Raw genomic sequence first — 25,558 nt, 5'->3', positions numbered from 1 at the left:
AAAAAGGGGGTGGCACTTCCACCCACTGTTAGGGTTAGGGTAAGTTCAGAATTATGGGCTTTGCACATCTTTGCTGCCCATTTGGAGCTCTCAACCCTTTTTGGAGCTTGGCCTGCAGCTATATTCTTCTCACTTATATGCATTCCAGATTCAAGATGGTGCAGTTATGGCAAAACCATTGTTCATGCATTTCGGGCAGTAAAAATACTTAAAATTTAGTTTTTATGTTTCACTAAACCCAGCTCCTCATTATGCTCATTGGTCCCAATCGTCTTAGAAATTACGTAATATGACGCTGAGGTCGAAGAAGACTGATCTACCCCAATTTCACTAGTCAGATGTCTGATTTCAAGCAGCACTGAAGCCATTATTTTCTAGTAGGAGGTGGGAAAATTCAGAGTTGTCCGGAACACAGCATTGGAACTGACTTAACGTTTCTGAGCAATTACTTTTAAATAACTTGTCTAAAGGTAATAGTGGATGCATGAAGTCAGATCCCATCATGTTCACACTGGTGTCTTAGAAGACTAGACTAGATTACAGGTGTAGTTCATAACATTAAGGACAGCTGTCCAGAATCAGAGAATCAGAGTGAGCTTTAGACGAGTTATTTAAAAGTAATTGCTCCGAAACGTTAAGTCAGTTCCAATGCTGTGTTCTACAGGTGAACGGTGTAGGAATTACAACAGTTTGAATATGTGCATCCCACTTTTTAAGGGACCAAAAGTAAAGGGACAGATTAACAATCATAAATCAAACTTTCACTTTTTAATACTTGGATGCAAATCCTTTGCAGTCAATTACAGCCTGAAGTCTGGAACGCATAGACATCACCAGATGCTGGGTTTCATCCCTGGTGATGCTCTGCCAGGCCTCTACTGCAACTGTCTTCAGTTCCTGCTTGTTCTTGGGGCATTTTCCCTTCAGTTTTGTCTTCAGCAAGTGAAATGCATGCTCAATCGGATTCAGGTCAGGTGATTGACTTGGCCATTGCATAACATTACACTTCTTTCCCTTAAAAAACTCTTTGGTTGCTTTCGCAGTATGCTTCAGATGTATCTGTACTGTGAAGTGCCGTCCAATGAGTTCTGAAGCATTTGGCTGAATATGAGCAGATAATATTGCCCGAAACACTTCAGAATTCATCCTGCTGCTTTTGCCAGCAGTCATATCATCAATAAATACAAGAGAACCAGTTCCATTGGCAGCCATACATGCCCACGCCATGACACTACCACCACCATGCTTCACTGATGAGGTGCTTTGGATCATGAGCAGTTCCTTTCCTTCTCCATACTCTTCTCTTCCCATCACTCTGGTACAAAAAAGTTGATCTTTGTCTCATCTGTCCATAGGATGTTGTTCCAGAACTGTGAAGGCTTTTTTAGATGTTGTTTGGCAAACTCTAATCTGGCCTTCCTGTTTTTGAGGCTCAACAATGGTTTACATATTTACAACCCTCTGTATTCACTCTGGTGAAGTCTTCTCTTGATTGTTGACTTTGACACACATACACCTACCTCCTGGAGAGTGTTCTTGATGTGGTCAACTGTTGTGAAGGGTGTTTTCTTCACCAGGGAAAGAATTCTTCGGTCATCCACCACAGTTGTTTTCCGTGGTCTTCCGGGTCTTTTGGTGTTGCTGAGCTCACCGGTGCGTTCTTTCTTTTTAAGAATGTTCCAAACAGGATTTGGCCACACCTAATGTTTTTGCTATCTCTCTGATGGGTTTGTTTTGATTTTTCAGCCTAATGATGGCTTGCTTCTCTGATAGTGACAGCTCATATTGAGAGTTGACAGCAACAGATTCCAAATGCAAATAGCACACTTGAAATGAACTCTGGACCTTTTATCTGCTCCTTGTAAATGGGATAATGAGGAAATAACACACACCTGGCCATGGAACAGCTGAGCAGCCAGTTGTCCCATTACTTTTGGTCCCTTAAATAGTGGGAGGCACATATACAAACTGTTGTAATTCCTACACCGTTCACCTGATTCGGATGTAAATACCCTCAAATTAAAGCTGAAAGTCTGCAGTTAAAGCACATCTTGTTTGTTTCATTTCAAATCCATTGTGGTGGTGTATAGATCCTAAAAAGCTTAGAATTGTGTCGATGTCCCAATATTTATGGACCTGACTGTATATATAAGTATACATACTTATTTAAAATTATATTTTCTCTAGGGTGCCATTATACAACTGGCAAACAGGACTACAGATGAAAATTAGCCTTTGGCTAACTCTGGCATGTTACAGGCATACTGTTGTTAATATGCATTATCCTGGCAAATAAAAAAAAATAAAAAAATAAAAAAACATAGAAATACACAATAAGAAAAAATATATATACACCGATCAGCCACAACATTAAAACTACCTGCCTAATGTTGTGTAGACCCCCTCATGCCACCAAAACAGTGCCAACCCACATCGATCACAGCATTTTTAGATGCTATTCTTCTCACCACAATTGTACAGAGTGGTTATCTGACATTTTGACAGTTTGAACCAGTCTGGCTATACTCTGATGACCTCACTCATCAACCAGACATTTCCATCTGCAGAACTGCTGCTCACTGGATGCCTTTTGGTTTTGGCACCATTCTGAGTAAATTTTTGAGACTGTTATTTGTGAAAATCTCAGGAAATCAGCAGTTACTGAAATACTCAAACCAGCCCCACTGGCACCAACAATCATCAAAAAATTATAGAATCAGACAATCGTGTGGCAGCAGTGCAGTGCATAAAATCAAGCAGATATGGTCAGGAGCTTAATTTAATGTTCACATCAACCATCAGGATGGGGAAATATTTGATCTAAGTGATTTGGACCATGACATGATTGTTAGTGCCAGGTGGGCTTGTTTGAGTATTTCTGTAATTGCTGATCTCCTGGGATTTTCATCCCAGGAGATTTAAATGTTTCAACGTTTAAATGTTTTCATGGTTTAAATGGCGTGGATGATCGGTGTATATATGTAGAAATACAAATCTGTTATATACAGATAGTGCAAGGGAAAGTAATGGCAGAAGAGGTAGGATATGATGGATACATATAAATAGACTAAGCTGTGTATTGCACAAAATTGTTGTTCAATGGGGCAGTTTTACCTGTTCATGTGATGGATAGCCTAAGTGAAAAAACTGTTCTTGTGCCTGACAGTTATGGTGCTCAGTGCTCTGTAGTGCCGGCCAGAAGGAAACACTTCAAAAAGGTAGTGGTCTGGGTGAGTGAGGTCTAGAGTGATTTTTCCAGACCTTTTCATCACTCTGGAGGTGTACAGTTCTTGCAGGAATGGCAGGGGGCAACCAATAATCAGCTCAGCAGTTCGAACAGTCTTCTGATGTCCGTTTTCATAGCTGAACCAAACCAGACAGATACTGAAGTGCAGAGGACAGACTCATTGATTGCTGAGTAGAAATGTATCAGCAGCACCTGTGGCTGGTTGAACTTCCTCAACTGGTGAATGAAGTACAACCTTTGCTGGGCCTTCTTCAAAATGTGGGTCTCCCAATTCAGGTCCTGTGAGATGGTAAATCCCAGGAACCTAAATTACTCCACTGCTGTCACAGTGCTTTTCAGAATGGTGAGCAGAGTCAATGTTGGGGTGTTCCTCCAAAAGTCCACTGTTCAACCTCCCTTCTGTATGCAGACTCATTGTATTCCTGGATGAGGCAAATGACAGTAGTGTTGTCTGGCTGGGATGATGGTGTTGAAAGCCAAACTGAATTCCACAAAAATGATCCATGCATATGTCCCTGGTCTGTCCAGATGTTACATCCCATGTTGACTGCATCATCCACAGACCTGTTTGCTCGATAAGCAAATTGAAGGGGAAAAGAGTCCAGTGATTTCCTTTAGGTAGGCCAACACCAGTCTCTCAAATGACTTCATGACCACAAACGTCAGAGCGACGGGTCTGTAGTCATTAAATACTGTTGCCTTCATTTAAACAATATATCTATTGTTTTATTATTTGAAACCTTTTTTTTCTTCTTTTTTTTTACATTTTGCTTGAAATGTGTGCTTGTGCTAACTTTGTAATGCAATTTAGTTTTATATTTTGTTATATAATGCAATGCCATTCATACATTTTTAAGTGTGACTACTGGCTAATGTGTCCAAATACTTTGTGGGGGCACTGTAAACACAGACACACAAGCTTACACAAATTATGCTGATCCTACTGTCAGATGGACACATGACTGTGACTTCCAGCTTCTCCCCTGTCCTCTTTAGCTGTGGCGGTCTGCCAATTCAGATCTAATTAGTTATTCAGAGTGACAGCGCTGTGGCCCCTGGATGCCTCCCAACATCCTCACTGCTGGCACTAGTGTAGAGAGAATGACTGCAATCTAAACCTTACACAACTGCCTACTATGGAGGTCTGTCTGTCAAATATGACTCGTGGATTCTTGTGAACAGAAATAAAAATAACAACTGCTGATCAGGAACTAACACAACAACAGCAAAAAATTGGATTGTGAGGGATTCACATCAATCTCAAACCGTCACCGCTCAAGAACAACCATAACAACAACAAAAAACAATTGCGGTAAGTCATGGTATCCGCTCATATTATTGCTTCCTGCATGGCATGCAACATGTTTACTATAGTTTCTTCCATCAGCAGTGAGGGGTTTACATGTGATAAATGTAAGGAATTAGTCAGGTTGACGGAGAAGTTTAATGAGTTAGAGACACATCTGAATGCTAGTGTAGGACAGTGAGAAAGAGAAGCCGGTAGATACTGTTTTGGATGAGGGTAGAACAGTGAGCAACACACACAATTTGGTTCTGGCTGTAGAGCCCCAACAATCCTGTTGGGGATTCCAATCAATTCTACCTACTCAGTGACGCTCCCACTAAGAATCATGTTGAAAGAGCCCTGGTTTTAGGAGATTCTATTGTTAGGGAAATGGAATGAATTAATGAATGTTAAGTTTATATAGCATTTCTTTCAATGGGGGAATTTGGCCAGGACACCAGGGTTACTCCCCTACTCTATACAAGAAGTGCCCTGGGATTTTTAATGACCATAGAGAGTCTGGACCTCAGTTTAACATCTTATCTGAAGGACAGTGCCTTTTGACAGTATAGTGTCCCCATCACTATACTGGGGCATTACGATCCACACAGAATGCAGGATGAGTACCCCCTGGTAGCAGCAACCTTAGTTTTCCCCAGGAGGTCTCCCATACAGGTACTAGCCAGGCTCAACCCAGCTTAGCTTCAGTGGGCAACCAGTCTTAAGCTACAGGGTGATATGGCTGGGCTATAATAAAGACATCAATACTCCAGCCACTATTGTTAAATGTATTTCTGGTGACAGAAGGTCTGACATAAGATCAAATTTACAAGTGATGGCTAATACTAAACGTAGATTTTCTAAAATTGTTAATCATGTTGGCACTAACGATATCTGGCTTCGCCAGTCGGAAATCACTAAAGATAATGTTAAAGAGGTGTGTGAACTTGCAAAAACGATGAAAGACACTGTAATATGCTCTGGCCCCCTCCCTGCTTGTCGTGATGACAAGGTTTATACTAGATTAGTGTCACTAAATGGCTGGTCCGGAGAATAGCATAGCATTTATAGACAATTGGAAGAGTTTTTGGGGTAGACCTGACTTGCTAAAGAGAGATGGACTCCATCCCTCGATGGAAGGTGACGCTCTCCTCTCTAGTAATTTTGCTCATAGAATTAATAGTGATAGTATTTGGCTAACTGGGGCCCAGGTCAGGAAGCAGACAAAGTGGCTAACACAAATGTCTGCTAGCTGCCTTGTGACGTCACACAGGTCATACACTCACCTAAAGGATTATTAGGAACACCATACTAATACTGTGTTTGACCCCCTTTCACCTTCAGAACTGCCTTAATTCTACGTGGCATTGATTCAACAAGGTGCTGAAAGCATTCTTTAGAAATGTTGGCCCAATTTGATTGGATAGCATCTTGCAGTTGATGGAGATTTGTGGGATGCACATCCAGGGCACGAAGCTCCCGTTCCACCACATCCCAAATATGCTCTATTGGGTTGAGATCTGGTGACTGTGGAGGCCATTTTAGTACAGTGAACTCATTGTCATGTTCAAGAAACCAATTTGAAATGATTCGAGCTTTGTGACATGGTGCATTATCCTGCTGGAAGTAGCCATCAGAGGATGGGTACATGGTGGCCATAAAGGGATGGACATGGTCAGAAACAATGCTCAGGTAGGCCGTGGCATTTAAACGATGCCCAATTGGCACTAAGGGGCCTAAAGTGTGCCAAGAAAACATCCCCCACACCATTACACCACCACCAACAGCCTGCACAGTGGTAACAAGGCATGATGGATCCATGTTCTCATTCTGTTTACGCCAAATTCTGACTCTACCATCTGAATGTCTCAACAGAAATCAAGACTCATCAGACCAGGCAACATTTTTCCAGTCTTCAACTGTCCAATTTTGGTGAGCTCTTGCAAATTGTAGCCTCTTTTTCCTATTTGTAGTGGAGATGAATGGTACCCGGTGGGGTCTTCTGCTGTTGTAGCCGATCCGCCTCAAGGTTGTGCGTGTTGTGGCTTCACAAATGCTTTGCTGCATACCTCGGTTGTAACGAGTGTTTATTTCAGGCAAAGTTGCTCTTCTATCAGCTTGAATCAGTCGGCCCATTCTCCTCTGACCTCTAGCATCAACAAGGCATTTTCGCCCACAGGACTGCCGCATACTGGATGTTTTTCCCTTTTCACATCATTCTTTGTAAACCCTAGAAATGTTTGTGCGTGAAAATCCCAGTAACTGAGCAGATTGTGAAATACTCAGACCGGCCCGTCTGGCACCAACAACCATGCCACGCTCAAAATTGCTTAAATCACCTTTCTTTCCCATTCTGACATTCAGTTTGGAGTTCAGGAGATTGTCTTGACCAGGACCACACCCCTAAATGCATTGAAGCAACTGCCATGTGATTGGTTGATTAGATAATTGCATTAATGAGAAATTTAACAGGTGTTCCTAATAATCCTTTAGGTGAGTGTATAAACAACAACACATAGAGACTGTATCACCTAGATATCCCATAGAGACTGTCTGTTCCCTGAACTACAAAACACAAACCCCTCCCTAAATCATTTAGAAAAAAATTTATTAAGGTAAAACTTAAAAGTAACAAAAATTTTTAAGATAAACATCATATAAATGTAAGGCTACTAAACATTAGATCTCTTTCAACCAAAGCACTTATTGTAAATGAAATTATTACAGTTTGGACGCGCTCTGTTTGACCAAAACCTGGCTTAAACTGGATGAATATATTAGTTTAAACGAATCTACTCCCCAAGGTTATTGTTATAAAGATGAGCCTCACCTGAAAAGTCGAGGAGGGGGTGGTGCTGCAATTTACAGTGAAGATTTTGATGTTACTCGGAGAACAGGATATAAGTTTATGTCTTTTGAACTAATAATGCTTTATGTGATCCCATCAGATACAATAAAAAAATCTCTGCCATTTTTTGCGATTGCTACTGTATATAGATCACCTGGTCCATATACTGATATCAGATCTAGTAGTTACTGTGGATAGAGCTTTAATTGTTGGTGACTTCAACATTCACTTAGATAATGAAAATGACACATTGGGATTAGCATTTATCGATATTCTCAATTCTCTTGGAGTCAAACAAAATGTGACAGGACCAACTCATCGCCATAATCATACGCTAGATTTAATTCTGTCATATGGAGTTGATATTAGTACTATTAAAATTCTGCCGCAAAGTGATGACTTCTCAGATCATTACCTCATCTATTGTAAACTACGATCAGATAATGTTACTCTACACCACTCTATCGTTCGGGTAGAACTATTCTTGAAGTTCTATTAACTTGAAGTAATATCAGAAAATATAAATACATTCTTCTCTAGCACTCTTGATAGTGTCGTCCCCCTTTGATTAAAGAACATTAAAGAAAAAAGCCCCGCACCATCGTACAATGATCACATTCATGCTCTCAAGAGAGCAGCTCAGAAAATGGAGCGCAAGTGGAAGAATACAAATTAGAGGTATTTCCCAGTACATGGAAGGATAGTGTCTGTAGCGATAGTGTCAGCATATTTTGTTTCATGCTCTATAACGCTGCCAAAAATTTTATTCTAATTGTTTCCCTATCTCAACCTCCGGATTCATATCCTGTGGTAACCAGAGCTGCCCAGATCCACCTCCGTTCCTTCTTGGTGTCAGACTCCACTGCTATGTGTTTCTGAGTGATGACGACTTAATGCAGCCATTGCCAGCCAAACTTCACTTCAGTCTATTATGATGGACATCAGGGGTTGAACTGATGCCAACCCCAACCATAAGACATGGGATACTTAATATGCCATTGCCTGAACCTAGGATAGACCTCACTGAACTTGCTGGTGGAACTGCGATGCACCTCATTGATCACTGCCTGCATCACCTTGGTATCGTGATGGACTACACTCTTAAAATGGAATACATAGACATTCAATTATGTGCCATCAAAAGCCTTCATCAGCAAATTAACAAAGGACAATGCATCAATCTGAACTGCAGTTAATCCAGGCTGAACTTCAAAGACATTAGTAATTAATCTTAGAGTTCATACAAAATATTTGTTTAAACACTGGCCCTTAACACTTAACTTACTTAGTTTAATAATTTTTAACCGTGACCTGCACTGCACATAAATAACTAATATTGGCATTATTTTAATGCTGTTTAGCCAGAGGGCAACTTGCCCCCACAGTGAGCCTTGTTTTTCCCAAGGTTTTTTCCTCCATTTACCAACATATTATGGACTATTGTGTTCCTTGCCACAATTCGGTTTGCTCACTAGGTTTCTAAATACAGTTGATTTAATTATTTAAATATTTATTTTTATACAGTTTACAATCATATTTAATGAAAATACTCAATGATGACTAAGACTTTATAGATTTTTCAGTTTTAATTTTCTGTGAATGCATGATTTTCTGTAAAGCTCCTTTCAAAAGATGTATTAAAACATGTAGAAGTCATGTTTGTACACAGTGAAAGTGAAATTTCGATCTTGTCTGTACATTTGCAAGCAGTAGGCTTATTTAAGTTCAGACCATAACTGTAGTCCTTCATGAAAGCGTGGCACGCTGGTCAGATGCTGACTCCATAAGCACATGCGCTGAGTGTCTCTTTTCACAAATAATGAAGCAAACTTATGTAATCAGGGTAATGTGTAACAAGAGGGCCTGTATCAGAGTAAAACGTATTTATTTGGCTAAAAAAAGGTCAAGTAAAAGTAAAAGGGTAACACTTTACAATAAGGTCCCATTCATTAACATTAGGTAATGCTTTAGGTAATATGGACAAACAATTGATCAAGTATTTTTTTTACAGAATGTATTAATCTTTGCTAATGTTAGTTAATAAAAATACAATTGATCATTGTTAGTTCATTTTAGTTCATAGTGCATGTTAGCTAATTTTGTTTAACCTGTTGATACGCAATTGCCCGCACACGGTAGTGACGTCACTCTGCTTACATCTAATATATAATTTACCATCTATAAATGTAATTAATGTTAACAAATTATACATCTTTTCAAAGGTCTAAGGGTTCAACATTGATATCCGATCTCTGTTTCACGATAGCAATGCTCCAGAAACAATTTAGATATTTGTAACTTCTTTAGACTTGTGGCTTTGAGAACATTGTATTTCTAACGGGAAGACACGCAGGCTTGAGTGAAGTTTAAGATGCAATTTATTTGATAAATGTAAAACAAAGTAATGACTCTCTCTTTGGCGTAGGCCACGTCCGGCGGTCCGAGGGAGTTGTGCCCGGAACCGTCATATCCAGTATAGGAGGCAGGGGCGAGGAGCCTACCCCCCGCGCGGGACAGGGCTCAGCTGGTGGTGGTGGTGGTGGTGGGGTGGCAGAGGTTGCCTGTGTTTTAGCACACTGAAACAGCAATGTGATGATGGAATTACCCCGCTAATGAAGTGATGATGTACAGCTGCTAGTCTTCCCGCTAGAACTACGCTGTACTACGTTGCACTTCCATTTCTGGGTTGTCTTGGTACTTTTATTATTGTTTTTTAGATTGTAAAAACATTTCCATTACTATAAACATCAGTTGCTCTAACTTTAAAAAATAACAACATATATTAATTCTTCTTTCAAAAATACTACAACTGTGTCCATAGGGTCCTGTAAATACAACCATTTAAGTCCAGGTATGTCATTTTCATGGTTTGTGCTCAAAAAGGGTGTGTGTAAAGGTTAATTAATGTTCACATATGGAACATTGTTGTAAAGTGTTACCTGTAAAAGTTGCTACAAAAGTAAAAAGGCTACACAAATAAAATTTTTACTTATGTACAGTAACAAAGCATTTGTACTTAGTTACTTTACTCAACTGCTGAAGTCCCTTTTAAGGCACGTCAATCCACTCTCCAAAAGGTTTGGTCAAGACTGCGATCAAAGAATATATTTTAAATCAACAGTTAAATCTGACTATTATGGTATCATATTTGTTCGTCTTTAGCTAAGATCGCGCAAAACCAGCCCACTATTTTTCAGGCTGGTCCAGCTAATGCGCATGCATGTTTTCCAGTTGTCTGACAATCGATGTCTATATCTGAAAGGTTATTTGCTCTTTTACCTGTAAGGCAGTACTTTCTTTTCTACATCTTCCATATTGGGTATTTGTATAATGATGTCTAGATGCCCTCCTACCTCCATGCTGCCTGCAAAAGCAGCATTTTAAGTTTCGGACACAAGAGTTTGAATGCTGTTTCTAGAGCTTGTCCGGTGATGGCACCTGAATGCAATCAGCACTACCAGCACAGACCAGATAATCTTTACATTATTCCTAATTTAGACCCAGTTTAAAATCAGATCCAATTATTTCAGGCTAAGCCGCTGCTTTCTAATTATGGTTCACTTGCGGGACACAGTCTCTGTGAGGCTGAATGTATTAATGGCTTGTGAAAGCAAAAGAATGGCATTCTCTAACCCTCTAGAGCCCTGCTGCGAGTGGAAGGCCTGTTATTTTAGCTAAGCTCCCATGTCACTTTTCAAGGACAGTGAAGCACTAATTTAAAACTCAACATAGCATACCGAAACCTATCATTAGTTTGTTTGTTTGCTTTTTATACATGTAAAGAGCTTATCTAATATAATGAAAAAATACAAAATGCAGTCTAATGATATACTTCCTCTATTAAGTTTAAGTTGAAGTATTACTGCATCCAATGAAATCATGAGCTGAAATGAAGTCCTCTGGCATTGTTTAATCAGAGTTGATTTTGTCTGTATTTTTTAATGGGGATGTTTCTGGGATCATGGTGGCACATGATTGTCTATGTGAAGATTGTGGTGTGTGTGTGTGTGTGCCCACACATGGAGAGGTCTCCAAATATAGACCAATGACTAACCAATGACTACAGCTTCCATGCCACAGGTCAGGTGTCTTGGTCAGTAAAATGTACACGGATAATAGAGATTATCTTTCACATGGAAAAAAGTACTTTTTTACAAACTGCTGTCAAACTCACACACATATACAAACATCTATCTATCTATCTATCTATCTATCTATCTATCTATCTATCTATCTATCTATCTATCTATCTATCTATCTATCTATCTATCTATCTATCTATCTATCTATCTATCAGTCTGTCTGTCTGTCTGTCTGTCTGTCTATGTGACATACATAAAAACATGTAATGTTTACATGCTGTACTATATTATTAGTCTACTTAAGAGCATTAGTGCACACAATGCCTAGACACATTCATTCTAGCTTCTTATATAAGGCTTAAGTAAAGAAGATTTATCAACTGACTCATCAGACATACTGGAACATACAGACACAAGATGTTTACATATCTCTAACACATCCTCATGTGTCTCATAATTTGCATGGACAAATGTTTGTTTGTTTCGTCTTAGCACAGCATTTAGTACAGTGTGTTCTTTTCCTGTCCTCCCTACCTAGTTAAGAGAGGATTTTATGGACACTACAGGTCGTGTTTGCTGGTTGCATTATGCAGCAGTTTAAAAATAAATATTCAGTGCAATGCTATGGACCAATGAGGTAGTTTTTATTTACATTAAATAAAACTAAAATACAGAAATTTACAAGTGGTAAATTCTGCCACCTGCTGGTGCAATGATGTATGTAGATAATTGTGGTGAAAGTCACTGATTGTATGACTTGAAATATAGTGCATGACTTACATGCACTACTTTTATGGTCCTTTTAAGAGCCTGAAAGGTCACTATGAACCTTTTTTGTTCCACTGAAAAAATAACAGAATTTTGGTTTGAGACGAGAAAATAAAACAATAAAAGATTTTGAGGGGTGAACTATTGCTAATTAAGAATTAATGATAATGAGTCTTCATATAAAGTTTGACTGAGAAGACTGCTCCTGTTGTTGTTGGTAGCAGAGACAGAGCATGCACAGAGAGTCCCAGAGAGTCCCAGAGAGTCGACCCAGCATATGAGGCTGAGAGAGAGACAGCGCTTTTTTGAGGAGGTGTTTCAACAAGATGTGGACGTCTACCTCTCATCTGCGCACCTGCAGATAGACTATATGAGACGTGAGTGTGAACACACTCATTAACACCATATCTAACTTCAATCACTTTCTTTTCATGTCAAATATTGTGGCTTCCTCCCATTCCAGCTCCGTTAGGAAGCATCTCTTCAATGGAGGTGAACGTGGATATGCTAGAGCAGATGGACCTATTGGATATTTCTGATCAGGAGGTTTTGGATGTGTTCTTCAGTGCCAGCGGGGAGGAAGGTACTGTATATGCTGCACACCACTCTTAAGGGTAATTTGCATAGACAGCAATTAGTGCAGATCAACAAGTTGCTGAAATGTTTGTTGCTAGTAGATGTGCTGGCTTAACTGCTGTATCCAATTGACCTTTTTAGGGTGGATCACGTGTGCTTTACTGCCTGAAAAATTGACCATTGCACAGTGTATACTACCCAAATTCCCCCATTGGCCCTTATCAATCATGCCTTCCTAATAATCCCCATCCATTAATTGGCTGCATCACTCTACTCTCGCCTCTCCTCCAATAGCTGGTGTGTGGTGAGTATACTGGTGCACTATGCAGTGCTCGAATTGAGGGGGGGCTGGGGGGATCCGGGACCCCCCATAAGGTATTAGGGACCCCCCCATAAGAAGTAAAAAATAGAATTAGGGGGGTCCCTCAGATATTTTTATTTTAGTAAAAAATAATAATAACAAATCTGATTAAATGCATGCAATGGATACGGTAAATTTCGTGAATTGATTATTTACAATAACTTTTTTTAAAGTTGGCTAGTTGCCATGTCTCTTTAAAATGTAAACGCCCCGCCCCCGCCCTACATCTAAAGAGTGCTGTGCGCATGACATCGTTGACTGACAGGACTGTTTGATTGGCGCTGCTCCGTTGAAGCTAATTTTAACTTTTAAAAAATTGAGAAAAATAAACCTCCACTCGAGGTCGGGAAGAGAAAGCTTCTTACCGACTTTTTTGAGGGGTAATTGTCTCTCTCTATATATCTTTCTACTTTAGCACTCCCATAGAACCAGGACTATTAATAATGAAAAAAATAGTAACTTAAGCCTAAATGTTTCCAATTACGCAAGGAATACAAAAGCCCCGATATGGTGTGGGTAGATATAGAGAGCTCGACAGAGATGGATAACAGCTTTTTAGTAAAGGGAGCGATCGTTGTGTGCTTTCTATGCTTTCTAATTTCCATTCAGAATTTGTATAAATCTTGTTTTTCATGCTGCCAGCCAGGACCAATGGCCACGTAAACACAAAGTTTCGGGAATTACATACGCATTTATGCGGGATTCACTCTTGAAATAGCAATAATTGACATTGATTGCCATGGCATTGTTTGTTTCTGAATAAAGCAGCCTTTTTCACTGAAATGGTCGTTGAATAGTTGCTGACTTACTCACTCATAACAGTGCTTTTCCGCCACCTACTGGACGTAACTATGTAAAAATCGCATGTGCTGAAATAGTTGAAAAATCCCCACCAACACACAGACTGACAGCCTGTTTTGTCACAATCTATATGTTTAATATCTAATAAACAAGTTTCATCCATTTAATCATTTAATCTTTAAAGTATTTTGGAACAAACATTATTATCACAGTGTCACATAATCCACATTAATCATCCAGTTGTTTTTAGGGTAAAAACTACATTGGTAAAAAAAAGCTAGAATCATTCTGTTGGATGTACACTACTGTTCAAAAGTTCAAGAGTCTCTTCTGCTCACCAAGCCTGCATTGATTTGATGCAAAATACAGTAAAAACAGTAATTTTATGAAATATTATTACAATTTAAAATAATAATACAATAAAATATCATTTATTTCTGTGATCAAAGCTGAATTTTCACCAACGTTTCTCCAGTCTTCATCACATGATCCTTCAGATCTGAAATATAAACTTTTGTAGCATTATACGCTACCATTTAAAAGCTTGTGGTCAGTAAGAATGTATTTTTTTAAAATGTTGGGAAAGAAATTAATACTTTTATTCAGTATGGTTGCATTGAATTGATCAAAAGTGACAGTAAAGACATTTATAATGTAACAAAAGATTCTATTTCAAATAGAAACTGTTCTTTTGAACTTTCTATTGATCAAAAAATCCTGAAAAATAAAATAAATGTTTATTACATAAATGTTTGTTGATCATCAGATCATCATATTAGAGTGATTTCTGACAGATCATGTGACACTGAAGACTGGAGTAATGATGCTGAAAATTCAGCGTTGATCACGCATTTTACTATATATTCACATAGAAAACAATATTTCACAATTTTTTTTTTATCAAATCAATGCAGCTTTGAGCAGAAGAGACTTTTAAAAACATTAAAAAAATTTTATCGATCTCAACTTCTGAATGGTAGTGTATATTTCATTTCATTATGTGTATTTATTTAAAAATAAAAATATTGAAACCAAAACATGGCATTGTCTAGTGTGCAGGTAAAGAGGACCTCCAAGGCAAGCACAGTCCATTCCAGTTTAGCAGAGGGCAGTGGCAGAAGCTCAGCACAGGTTAGCAGCGACAAGATCTCAGAAGAGGACAAATGCAGTGATAACAGCTTTATATGGGTCTGTACCACCAACAGCAGCTCAGCACAGATCAACAAAAGCAAAGAGCAGGTCAGCAACAGCTTAGAACAGCTAACTCCCACCAACAGCTCTGAACGGCTCAGCACCACAAAAACTCAGAGCAAGGAAGTTGATAACTGGAGAAATCAGTTAGAGATATGGAGGAAACAATACTCCCCATGGCTGTACATCAATGAAATCCAGTGAGTCTGGAAGCCATCTGATTATTTGCTACTGTTTTTGAGACATTTCAATGTATTTTGAAGTTACTTGCTTTTACGGGTCTTCAAGAGCCTTATATGTAGTGCCCTGGTATATTTGCCATAGTTGCTGTTTTGGGTCTGCTGCCCTCTAAATCCAGTATTACTTTAGTAAGTAATTTAAAAGAATAATTATTTATATATATATATATATATATATATATATATATATATATATATATATATATATATATACATGCATATTATGATCAAATATATTGTATATTTTGTATAAAGTGTATATTGCAAGACTAAACCTACATTCCCCACCCCGTAAAAAAAACTTGGGGACCCCCATAAGACTTGACTCAATTCGAGCACTGGCACTATGGCTGCTGTCACATCATCCAGGTGGATGCTGCACACTGGTGGTGGTTGAGGAGAGTTTGAGTGTAGTGTCAGAAAAGCGCTATATAAATGTATCATTCATTCATACTATAATGCAACAATGTTTAAAACAGTATGCTGTATTGACCTTGTCACATTGACATGCATGTTTAATTCAGCAAGTGCCATCCAGTTATCATCTTGGAAATAAAATGTGCATGCTGTGCACAGTTTTCATACTAGAGCGAAACAATCTGGTTCCAGAAGTAAAAATCCATTAATATGCTCCATCGGTGAATTTTTTTTTAACGCTGACTTATAAAGTTATGTTACTTACCATGTGCTCCAACATTGTTAATTGACTGTATACTGTATGCTTCTGATAAAGCCGCGAGTACATGGTTTTTTAGCTTCATTCTTTTTTTTAAATTTTGCTCATTAGCGTAATTTGCAGTGAATAACTATACTACACTTATGATAATGAAAAGAAAATTTCCCTCAATCAGAGAATCATGGCAAGCAATAGAATGAGAAGGGTATAGCTGCAGACAGAGCTCAGAAAATGAACGGGAGCTCCAAATCACCAGCTAAGATACACACCAATCAGCCACAACATTAAAACCACCAGCCTAATATTGTGTAGGTTCCCCTCGTGCTGCCAAAACAGCACCAACCCACATCTCAGAATAGCATTCTGAGATGCCATTCTTCTCACCGCAATTGTGGTTATCTGAGTTACCATAGACTTTGTCAGTTCCAACCAGTCTGGCCATTCTCTGTTGACCCCTCTCATCAACAAGGTGTTTCCGTTTGCAGAACTGCTGCTCACTGGATGTTTTTTGGTTTTTGGCACCATTCGGAATAAACTCTAGAGACTGTTATGCATGATAATCCCAGGAGATCAGCAGTTACTCAAACCAGCCCATCTTGCACCAACACTCATGCCACGCTCCAATCACTGAGATCACATTTTTCCCCATTCTGATGGTTGATGTGAACATTAACTTAAGCTCCTGTCCGATATCTGTATGATTTTATGCACTGCACTGCTGCCACATGATTGGCTGATTAGATAATCTCATGGATGTTTGTTGGTGTCAGATAAAAACATCGGAAAACTTTAATGTTATGTTACTTATATGTATAAAATTTGATTCTATTGCAAATTATTCAGATATATACAAATATATAATTATTTTGAGAGTGTAGGAAGACCGACTTGTTTCTATCTTTCATGCGAGTGGGTGGTTGCTACAGTGCTTGTTTGTTGGCCGTGAATTCTCTTCAGGATCATGGGTAGTGTTGCTCTTCACAAGGAATTCAACTTTTAAACACAATTTTTCTATAAATAAATTATAATAATATTTAAAACAACACGGACTATGGCTTCAACAGAAGCATACACCATCAATTAGCAACATCGGAGCTCACAGTAGGTCTGTCTTTAAAGGGTTACAAGTTATTGCTAAAGAAAGATTCATCTATGGAAAAAATAAATGGGATTTTTACTTCCAGAACCCGGCTGCTGTACTCTCTTCGTCTCTTCTCTCTTCGTAATATATAAATATTTAGCAATATGTTTCCATACTTCTAATCAACAACTTTAAATCAATGGTTTTATATCTTTCCATAATTTTTTATTCAATTATGTACTTCATCAGTGCTTCATCGGTACGTAGTTCATTCCGTCATGAAAGTACAATGTCTTTTACCCTCTTTGTTTGATTTTCTAATACTATTTTTGCTTCAAATCAAAGTTTGTAATGGGATTCACCTTGGTCCAGATAGTTTTTTTTTTTTTTACATGTCTTAGAACTCTTTAATTAATTATTTTTAAATAGCTACAGAACAATATTATTAGGAAAAATATTTATTGGACTAAGATGACTGAAAAAGTGGGTGGGCACTGTTGCACTCTATACTGCAGAAGCAGTAAGAGTAGAATGCTATTCCAAACAGCTCATGTAATCCACAAAATGTCTTGTCGCGTGTCATGGCTGGTTTAGGTATGGGGCAACAAACCATTCAATGACATGTTAAACTTACTGCTCTGGGATTAAACAACTTTGTAAATGATTGCTTGCCAGTAATAAATGTACAGGGATGTATCATTAAAAAAAAACAGTCACTCATTGTCTGTTTGATTTCTCAGGACACCTATTTGAGTGATATCAGTCATGCATAGGACCATTTTTTGTTTACAGTACCTGTAATATGACATTTCCTCTACAGATCTTGGGCACTATAATGTTGAAGATGGTGGACTGCAGAGAGACGACATGTCCTCAAGAATTCCTGACCCTTGTGAGGTCAAATCACGTATGCTGTCCACTTCCTCCAACTCCACCTGTGACAGCCAGGCATCCAATGATGACAGATCAAAAACTCCCATTGTTGAATCAGATGATGAAGACAACCTATTACGGACAGAGATGCCAACAGCCAGTGATCAGTCTGCCCTCTTATAATAAACTGCCTTCTCATTTACTACTGACGGTTTGGGAAATGTTATTTGTTTAGCTTGAGACTGTTTCAGGCATGGGTTGACTGGTTTTAGCCATATGTCAATCTACCAAAGACCTTCATGAACGCTTGTAAAATTCTCCTCATTTAAAGTCCTTATTCTTTACACTTTGACAGACCTAGATTTTTGTCCTGGTCACTTGCTTCTTATAAACATTTTACTGTATTTTATCACATATTTAGTAATACCCACACACTCTCACAAATATACTCTCACAAAAACTGATGGTGCTCAGTAGAGAGACTAAATGTGTGAAACTACCGCTTTGAGTTATAAATGCTGTAACTGTTGCGTGTATACTCTACAGATGTCAGAAATTCTTTCTTGTTGTGGTCTTGTCTTTCTTTATTTATTTTTTTTGTCATATGTCTTTCTGCTGTCCACAACATCATATGCTTTGCTATCAAAATAAAGCCAAATCCCAGCTGCAGAATGTTGAAGTTTTATCCATTTGAACTGTGTTTGAACGAGGGAATGACTGAAACACTGTGCAGGTTTGACGTGGATCTTTCTGTGATCTCTTGCACAGTATTCTTTCCTGACATATTTCCTATTGAAACATGAAGTTTGAGGAAGACATTTCCAAGACCTCGTCCTTTTTAACAAATAGCCATTAGGCCATTTAATTTATATCATTGCCACGAACATGATCTGATACTTGCTATTGGTAGTCAGAGGCAGGTTAATGGAGGATTAAGGCTCCGATACATTCACACAATCACTTCTTCATTCTTCACTCATAGAAAGAAGGTCAAATTAGCTGGGCAACGGTATACCACTGGCAAAAATTTGGACACTGACATGCCGCTGGAGCCAGCGTTTGGAGCATTTATATATGACACACGCTGTCCTGTCAACAGAATACATGTAAAACATATATAATGTGAAATCCAAATGTGTTAACAATTATTACATGTCTCTGTAACCGTATTCAATGGAAATGAGGAGGCGAGAACCGGCTTTTCAATATAAATAATAGTTTAATGATAAACTCAAAAGACAACATAAACACACACACATGACGGACATGTTCTCTTTCATGATCTCTTTCTCCCGCACGATCCTCTGCAGTCGACCTTTAACCCTCACAGAGGCATAATTAGCCTAATACGGGACCGGGTGTGTAGGATCACGACCCGGACCTGCCCTCTGCCCTGCCACAGTCTCATTCTATGAATAAAATGCATATAAGGTCAGTAAAAGAAGCTGTTGGAAATGCTAGGTGAGGATTTAAAATTACATTTATGCAGTAGATAATGTGTAAATCCTATCCACAACAAGCCCGTCTTTTTGGTGAATGAGCTTTTGTATAGAAACAATGCATTCCTATGGTGCTATTCACATTGGGTCTGACAAATCGTCGGCTGACAATCCAAAGGTTTTTTTGTTTTTTTATGGAGAATAATAATAATACAAATTTCAGACTGCATTTTTGTCATGTTTCCAGAGTCGCACGCCCTGTCCCTTAAGTGTGCTTGCACGCAGCACCGAGTAAGTGTTCAAGACCTTCCCATGTCTTAACATGCCAAAGCTCAGTGCTCTTAACACACACTAAATACACACTAGCCTGAGTAAAGCTTCAGAGCGGTCTTTCAGGCTAAGTGTATCCAAGAGTTCATCATGTTCAGGATATATAAATAATAAATGAAAAGATGGTTAAACTGTTCAGTTATTTATTAGTTTAAGTAGGCTATAACAGTCACTGCTATCAACAAAAATTAGTCTTCAGAGTGCAACTACAAAAACATCTGTAGCAACTGGGACCAGCATCGTTAAGTCTACGAGTGTCCCAACAAGCAATCAGTCATACACACACTCGCAGTCTTCACATATACTTGCACATTGTGGCCAATCACTGAAAATACAGATGACAAGTGGCAAGTCCAAAACCACAAGTGGGGTTATTGGGACCGGGCAGCTGTTTCAGTAAAATACAAGTTGTTGATGGAGATAATCAACTGGCAAACACAGGTGCTGCTCTTTTACTCGTCTCACGCACAAAAACTCTGAATTCAATGTAAACATGCAATAAATAAATAATTTAGAAGCTGTTAACACATTCTTTATGTAATGTGCTGAACTCACATTTGATAATATACAGGTACCTGGTGTGTCTTTTTGTACATTTTTGTGCCTCTTATATTATACAAGCATTACTACAATAGCTTGTAGTAAAATATTGCATAAAAAACACTTTACATGCAATATTTTACTACAAGTGAAGACAAACAAATTAATTAACCTCACTGCTATTTTTATTGCAAGGATAATATGAAGTATTTAAGTAAGTGTGCTCTTTTTCTCACCATGCACAATAAATCCTGAATTCAAAACAAATATGCAATGATAAAATAAAGACAGTGAGCCTGTGTTTTCTTTTATATAATTTTTATGTTATGCATCTTATTTTCTATACCTGTTTTTCTTTAATGTATATTATTCCATGTATATTACAGCATATTTATATCACTGCAACTTTTTATAGCCTATTATCCAGTCCTAAATAAGAGAAGTTCAGTTCGGTTCAGGAGGCCATTTGGAATATTCTCGGAGCAAACTACATGTGCAAATATAGAGAGGACTTATAGTTATGCAACAGTGCTTTTTACTCATCTCACTCACATTACACATATGCTATTTTCCTTTAAATGCATTAAACCATGGACAGAACATAATGAAACAGTTACATCATAATAGTTCAATAAATGCCTTAACAGCATTACAAATATTAATCTTATGCATTGACAGCTGAATAAGTTCAGGAAAGGATCAGGAAAACAAAATACATTTATAGAACAGCAACAGTGCTGCCTAGTTTATAGGGGTAAAATTGTTTTTCATTTTATTTATTTCGGTCTCGGTGTGAACAGACCTTTTGTCAGCAGTTCGTCTTGCAAATTAGTCATTAATTATATGTGAATAGGCCTCAATTTTCCAATGTGTACATTCTGCATTAATTGTGCTAATGCTAATGCTAACACTAACACACTGTAGGCCTTTGTATCCTTAATATTCACCACTTACCATCTATCATTCATTGTATTTGTATTTTATAGACATTTGTAGACTTTATATTAAAAAAAATGATAATCATAATAGATCAATATAGTATATAATATAATAATCAAATAATCATACAGATCATACAGTTAAGTCTGCACCAGCTTGACAACTAAGCATTTCATTGTATTCATTTTTAGATAATTCTCGAAGAAGTGAAGAAGTCAATTGGAGAAAGATCAGTTGGTGGAGCACTGGGACACACCCACCTATGGACATGCCAATGGCATGAAAAGGTGTTTAACCACTGCAATGAACTCAAAAACACATTAATTTGGCCAGTTTTTGTTCAAAATGATGTCACACCAATTTTTCATCTATTTCACTAGAAGTAATTTTTTTGGACAAAAATGTGTAAATTCGTCAACATTTTTGGTCTGTTTTCCCAGAAGAGAAAGACATTTATTTGAGACAATTCCTGAAAGACTTTTTCATTTTGTGCCATTTTGTTCATCACTAACAAGAGGGACGTCTGCACCTCATTTATCGACCATAGCATTGTTTTGCGCACAGCTATTTCTTTTTACAATTCAAAAGTCACATGAACAAATGATACTGCTATTGCTGTAGTTAACTTTAAAACTAGCGGGTTGATGTCCCGTGTCAAATCCAGTGACACTGGTAGTGTTATGAATGCAGACGTGGGTAGACAAGAAGTGGGATCTAAACGCGGTTTATTGAACAAAAGTGAAAATAAGACAAAACTGGAACAAATGAAACATCCACGAGGGGAAACTGAAACTAAAACAGGGAGACATCAAAGGAACACGGAACGGATAAACATGGCAGGATAAATATGACAAGACGGGCAGCAGCGCGAACATCAGGACAGGGAAACATCAAAACAGTCAGAACATCAACATTCAACGAACGACAAGGAGTGAAGAACAAACAGGGTTTATATACACAGACACAGGAGGATCACAAACGACAAACAGGTGCGAACAATGACACAATGATGGCAGTGATGAGATCCGGGAATTGTGGGAAGTGTAGTTTTAGACAAAGACAAGTGAAACACGGGCCAGACAACAAGGGAATCGTGACATAACCCCCCCTCTAAGGAGCGTCTTCCAGACGCTCCTGAAAGAAGAAAAATTAAAAAAGGAATACCCAAAAACAAAAATCGTCCCAGGAGTGAGGGGGGCAGGCAGACCAAAGAGGGCACAAGGGGCAAACAGACAGTCCAAGGGAGCACAAGGGGCAAACAGAAAGTCCAAGGGGGGATAGAGGGCAAGAAGGCAGTCCAAGGGGAGCACAAGACGAGGACTCGGTCAGGTGGCCTGGGAGGCGGCCACAGGGCAGGGACAGGTTCAGGAGGCCTGGGAGGTGGCCACAGCTCAGGGACAGGTTCAGGGGGCCTGGGAGGCGGCCACAGGGCAGGGACAGGTTCAGGAGGCTTGGGAGGCGGCCACAGGACAGCCATGGGGAACTCCGAGGGCGGAGCCGAGGTAGGCGGAGCAATGGAAGATTCTGGTAGCGGAGTCATGGAGGGCGGAGCCGTGGAAAACCCAGGTGGCAGAGCCATGGGTGGCTCAGGAGGTGGAACCGTAGAAGGTTCTGGAGTCTGAGTCGTGGGAGGCTCAGGAGGCAGAGCTGAGCGAGGCTCTGGAGGCGGAGCTGAGGGAGGTTCTGGAAGCTCAGGAGGTGGAGCTGAAGGAGGCTCTGGAGGCTCAGGAGGCAGAGCTGTGGGAGGCTCAGGAGACGGAGCCGAGGAAGGCTTAGGAGGCGGAGCCGAGGAAGGCTCTGGAGGTTCAGGAGGCGGAGCCGGGGGAGACTCAGGAGGCGGAGCCAAGGGAGGTGGAACCATGGATAGCTCTGGAGGCTCAGGAGGCGGAGCCGTGGGAGGCTCAGGAGACAGAGCTGAGGGAGGGCTCGGGAGGCGGAGCCCTGGGAGGCTCGAGTGGCTCGGGAGGTGGAGCCCTGGGAGGCTCAGGTGGCTTGAGAGGCGGAGCCCTGGGAGGCTCGAGAGGCAGAGCCCTGGGAGGCTCGGGTGGCTCGAGAGGCGGAGCCTTGGAAGGCTCGAGAGGCGGAGCCCTGGGAGGCTCGGGAGGCGCTGGCTCTTGGACAGTCATGGCTACAGGCTCTGGCTCTGGAACGGTCGAGGCTACAGGCGCTGGCTCTTGGACGGTCATGGGTACAGGCTCTGGCTCTGGGACGGTCGAGGCTACAGACGCTGGCTCTGGGACGGTCGAGGGTACAGGCGCTGGCTCTGGGACGGTTGAGGCTGCTGGCTCTGGGACGGTCGAGGCTACAGACGCTGGCTCTGGGACGGTCGAGGGTACAGGCGCTGGCTCTGGGACGGTTGAGGCTGCTGGCTCTGGGACGGTAGGGGCTGCAGGCGCTGGCTCGCTGACGGTAGAGGCTGCAGGAGCTGGTTCGCTGACCGTGGCAGGCGTAGGCGCTGGCTCGCTGACCGTGGCAGGCGTAGGCTGGGAAGCGGAAGCCTTTCCTCTCCTCCTCCTCCTCCGGGCGGACGAAGTTGGCAGCGCTGGCTCGTTGATCAAGGCAGGCGTGGGGGTTGGCTTGCTGGCAGGTGGGGCAGGCGAAACAGGACGAGCCATGGACGACTGGAGGGTCACCACTGTGGAAGGAGAGGCAGGATCCTCCTCAACAACACCCACAGTGAACTGCGAGCCGCATGCCAGAAGCGTCTCTTCCACAAAATCGTGGAGTGTTCAGCCGCGCGTCGCTGGTGGCAACCGCTCCTTGAGCGAATCGGTCAGGTTAGCCCGGAAGAACACCACCAGGGAGGAGTCATGGAAGTAGGTGGCACTCGCTAGGTCCAGGAAGTCTCTAACATGGTCCTCCACCAGGTGGCTTCCTTGCCTCAAATTCAGGAGGCGGCAGCTTGCCTGAAGAACCGCTAGATCCATTTGTGGTCATTCGTTCTGTTATGAATGCAGACGAGGGCAGACAAGAAGTGGGATCTAAATGCGGTTTACTGAACAAAAGTGAAAATAAGACAAAACTGGAACAAATGAAACATCCACGAGGGGAAACTGAAACTAAAACAGGGAGACATCAAAGGAACACGGAACGGATAAACATGGCAGGATAAATATGACAAGACGGGCAGCAGAGCGAACATCAGGACAGGGAAACATCAAAACAGTCAGAACATCAACATTCAACGAACGACAAGGAGTGGAGAACAAACAGGGTTTATAGGATCACAAACGACAAACAGGTGCGAACAATGACACAATGATGGCAGTGATGAGATCCGGGAATTGTGGGAAGTGTAGTTTTAGACAAAGACAAGTGAAACACGGGGCAGACAACAAGGGAATCGTGACAGGTAGTGCCATTTTTTTTTTTTGACGTCACATTTAGTATCGGCTCGGTTCGCTTGGAACTTCGACCTAGGTGGTACTAAAAAAATTACCAGGTACCAGGTACTATCCACAGTGGAAAACCCCCAAAAAGCGAGCAGAGTTGAGTTGAGTTGTACCGTGCGGTGAAAAAGCACTATTTGTGCTACAGTGACTGCCTGTACAATTTTAGGCACTTTAAATCCCATCGGATATAAAAACCAAAACAATAAAAAAGTAGATGACCAAGCAGTGAAATTCAGCTCCCTTCTTAACCCACACACACACTCTCCGCTATAGAAACATGTATGTATAATGTCTCTCTCTATAATGTACATAATGGTACACTAGCTCACACTGCCCTAGGGCAGAGTTACATGTACTTCTGTTAACAGGTGTGAGTGAGGAGCAGGACTGAGCAAGAGAGTTTGTGAGAAGCTGGTGTTAATTACCTCTTCATCTTCTGAACTGCAAGGACACAAAAATGTTCTACTATTTGATGCTTCTGGTAAGTACATTTTGTGTTGTCGTCACAGTAATTGGTGCCCTTCAAGGTTAAATTATAGCTTTAGGGTAAATCGATATGTCTTTTCAGTCCATTCATTGTTTGGTTTGCTATTTTTTAAACATTGTTTTGCAAAGGAAAATACACTTTAAAGGTGTATAATAAATGTAATCATTTATTCAGACATGCTAAACAATATTTTTGACTTGAAAACGGACAGTTAATTTAGATGATACCACATTAAGCACATTTTCAGGTTAGCTTTGTGTAAAATATGAATTATGTACAGTATTTACCTCAGTGTGCTCTTTCTCCTTGATCTGACCCTTAAAATCACTTTTTTGGGTGTAACCTAATGTTTTAAAGTTGACCCTGTCTTACTACATAATATTTTTGACTTAAATAAAACCAG

The 25,558-nt window shown here is 40.1% G+C and overlaps 1 protein-coding gene across 3 annotated transcripts in view; it reads left to right on the top strand.

The window, feature by feature from the left end:
* LOC127632627 (dysbindin-like) overlaps positions 1–18,719 on the top strand; it is a 30,234-nt gene extending 11,515 nt beyond the window's left edge. For 2 of the 3 annotated variants that reach the window (XM_052111329.1, XM_052111328.1), the window contains exons 2-4: positions 12,452–12,607; positions 12,694–12,813; positions 17,976–18,719. In XM_052111329.1, coding sequence (XP_051967289.1) covers positions 12,452–12,607; positions 12,694–12,813; positions 17,976–18,211 — 512 coding nt within the window. In that variant the 3' untranslated portion in view covers positions 18,212–18,719. The remainder of the gene's footprint in view (positions 1–12,451; positions 12,608–12,693; positions 12,814–17,975) is intronic. The other variant, XM_052111330.1, reaches the window with a different exon arrangement.
* The last annotated feature ends 6,839 nt before the right edge of the window (positions 18,720–25,558 follow it).

Source organism: Xyrauchen texanus, chromosome 39 (genome assembly GCF_025860055.1).
Source record: "Xyrauchen texanus isolate HMW12.3.18 chromosome 39, RBS_HiC_50CHRs, whole genome shotgun sequence".
NCBI lineage: Eukaryota > Metazoa > Chordata > Actinopteri > Cypriniformes > Catostomidae > Xyrauchen > Xyrauchen texanus.
Note: the sequence above shows the minus strand (reverse complement) of the source record. Positions and strands in the feature narration are given on the sequence as shown.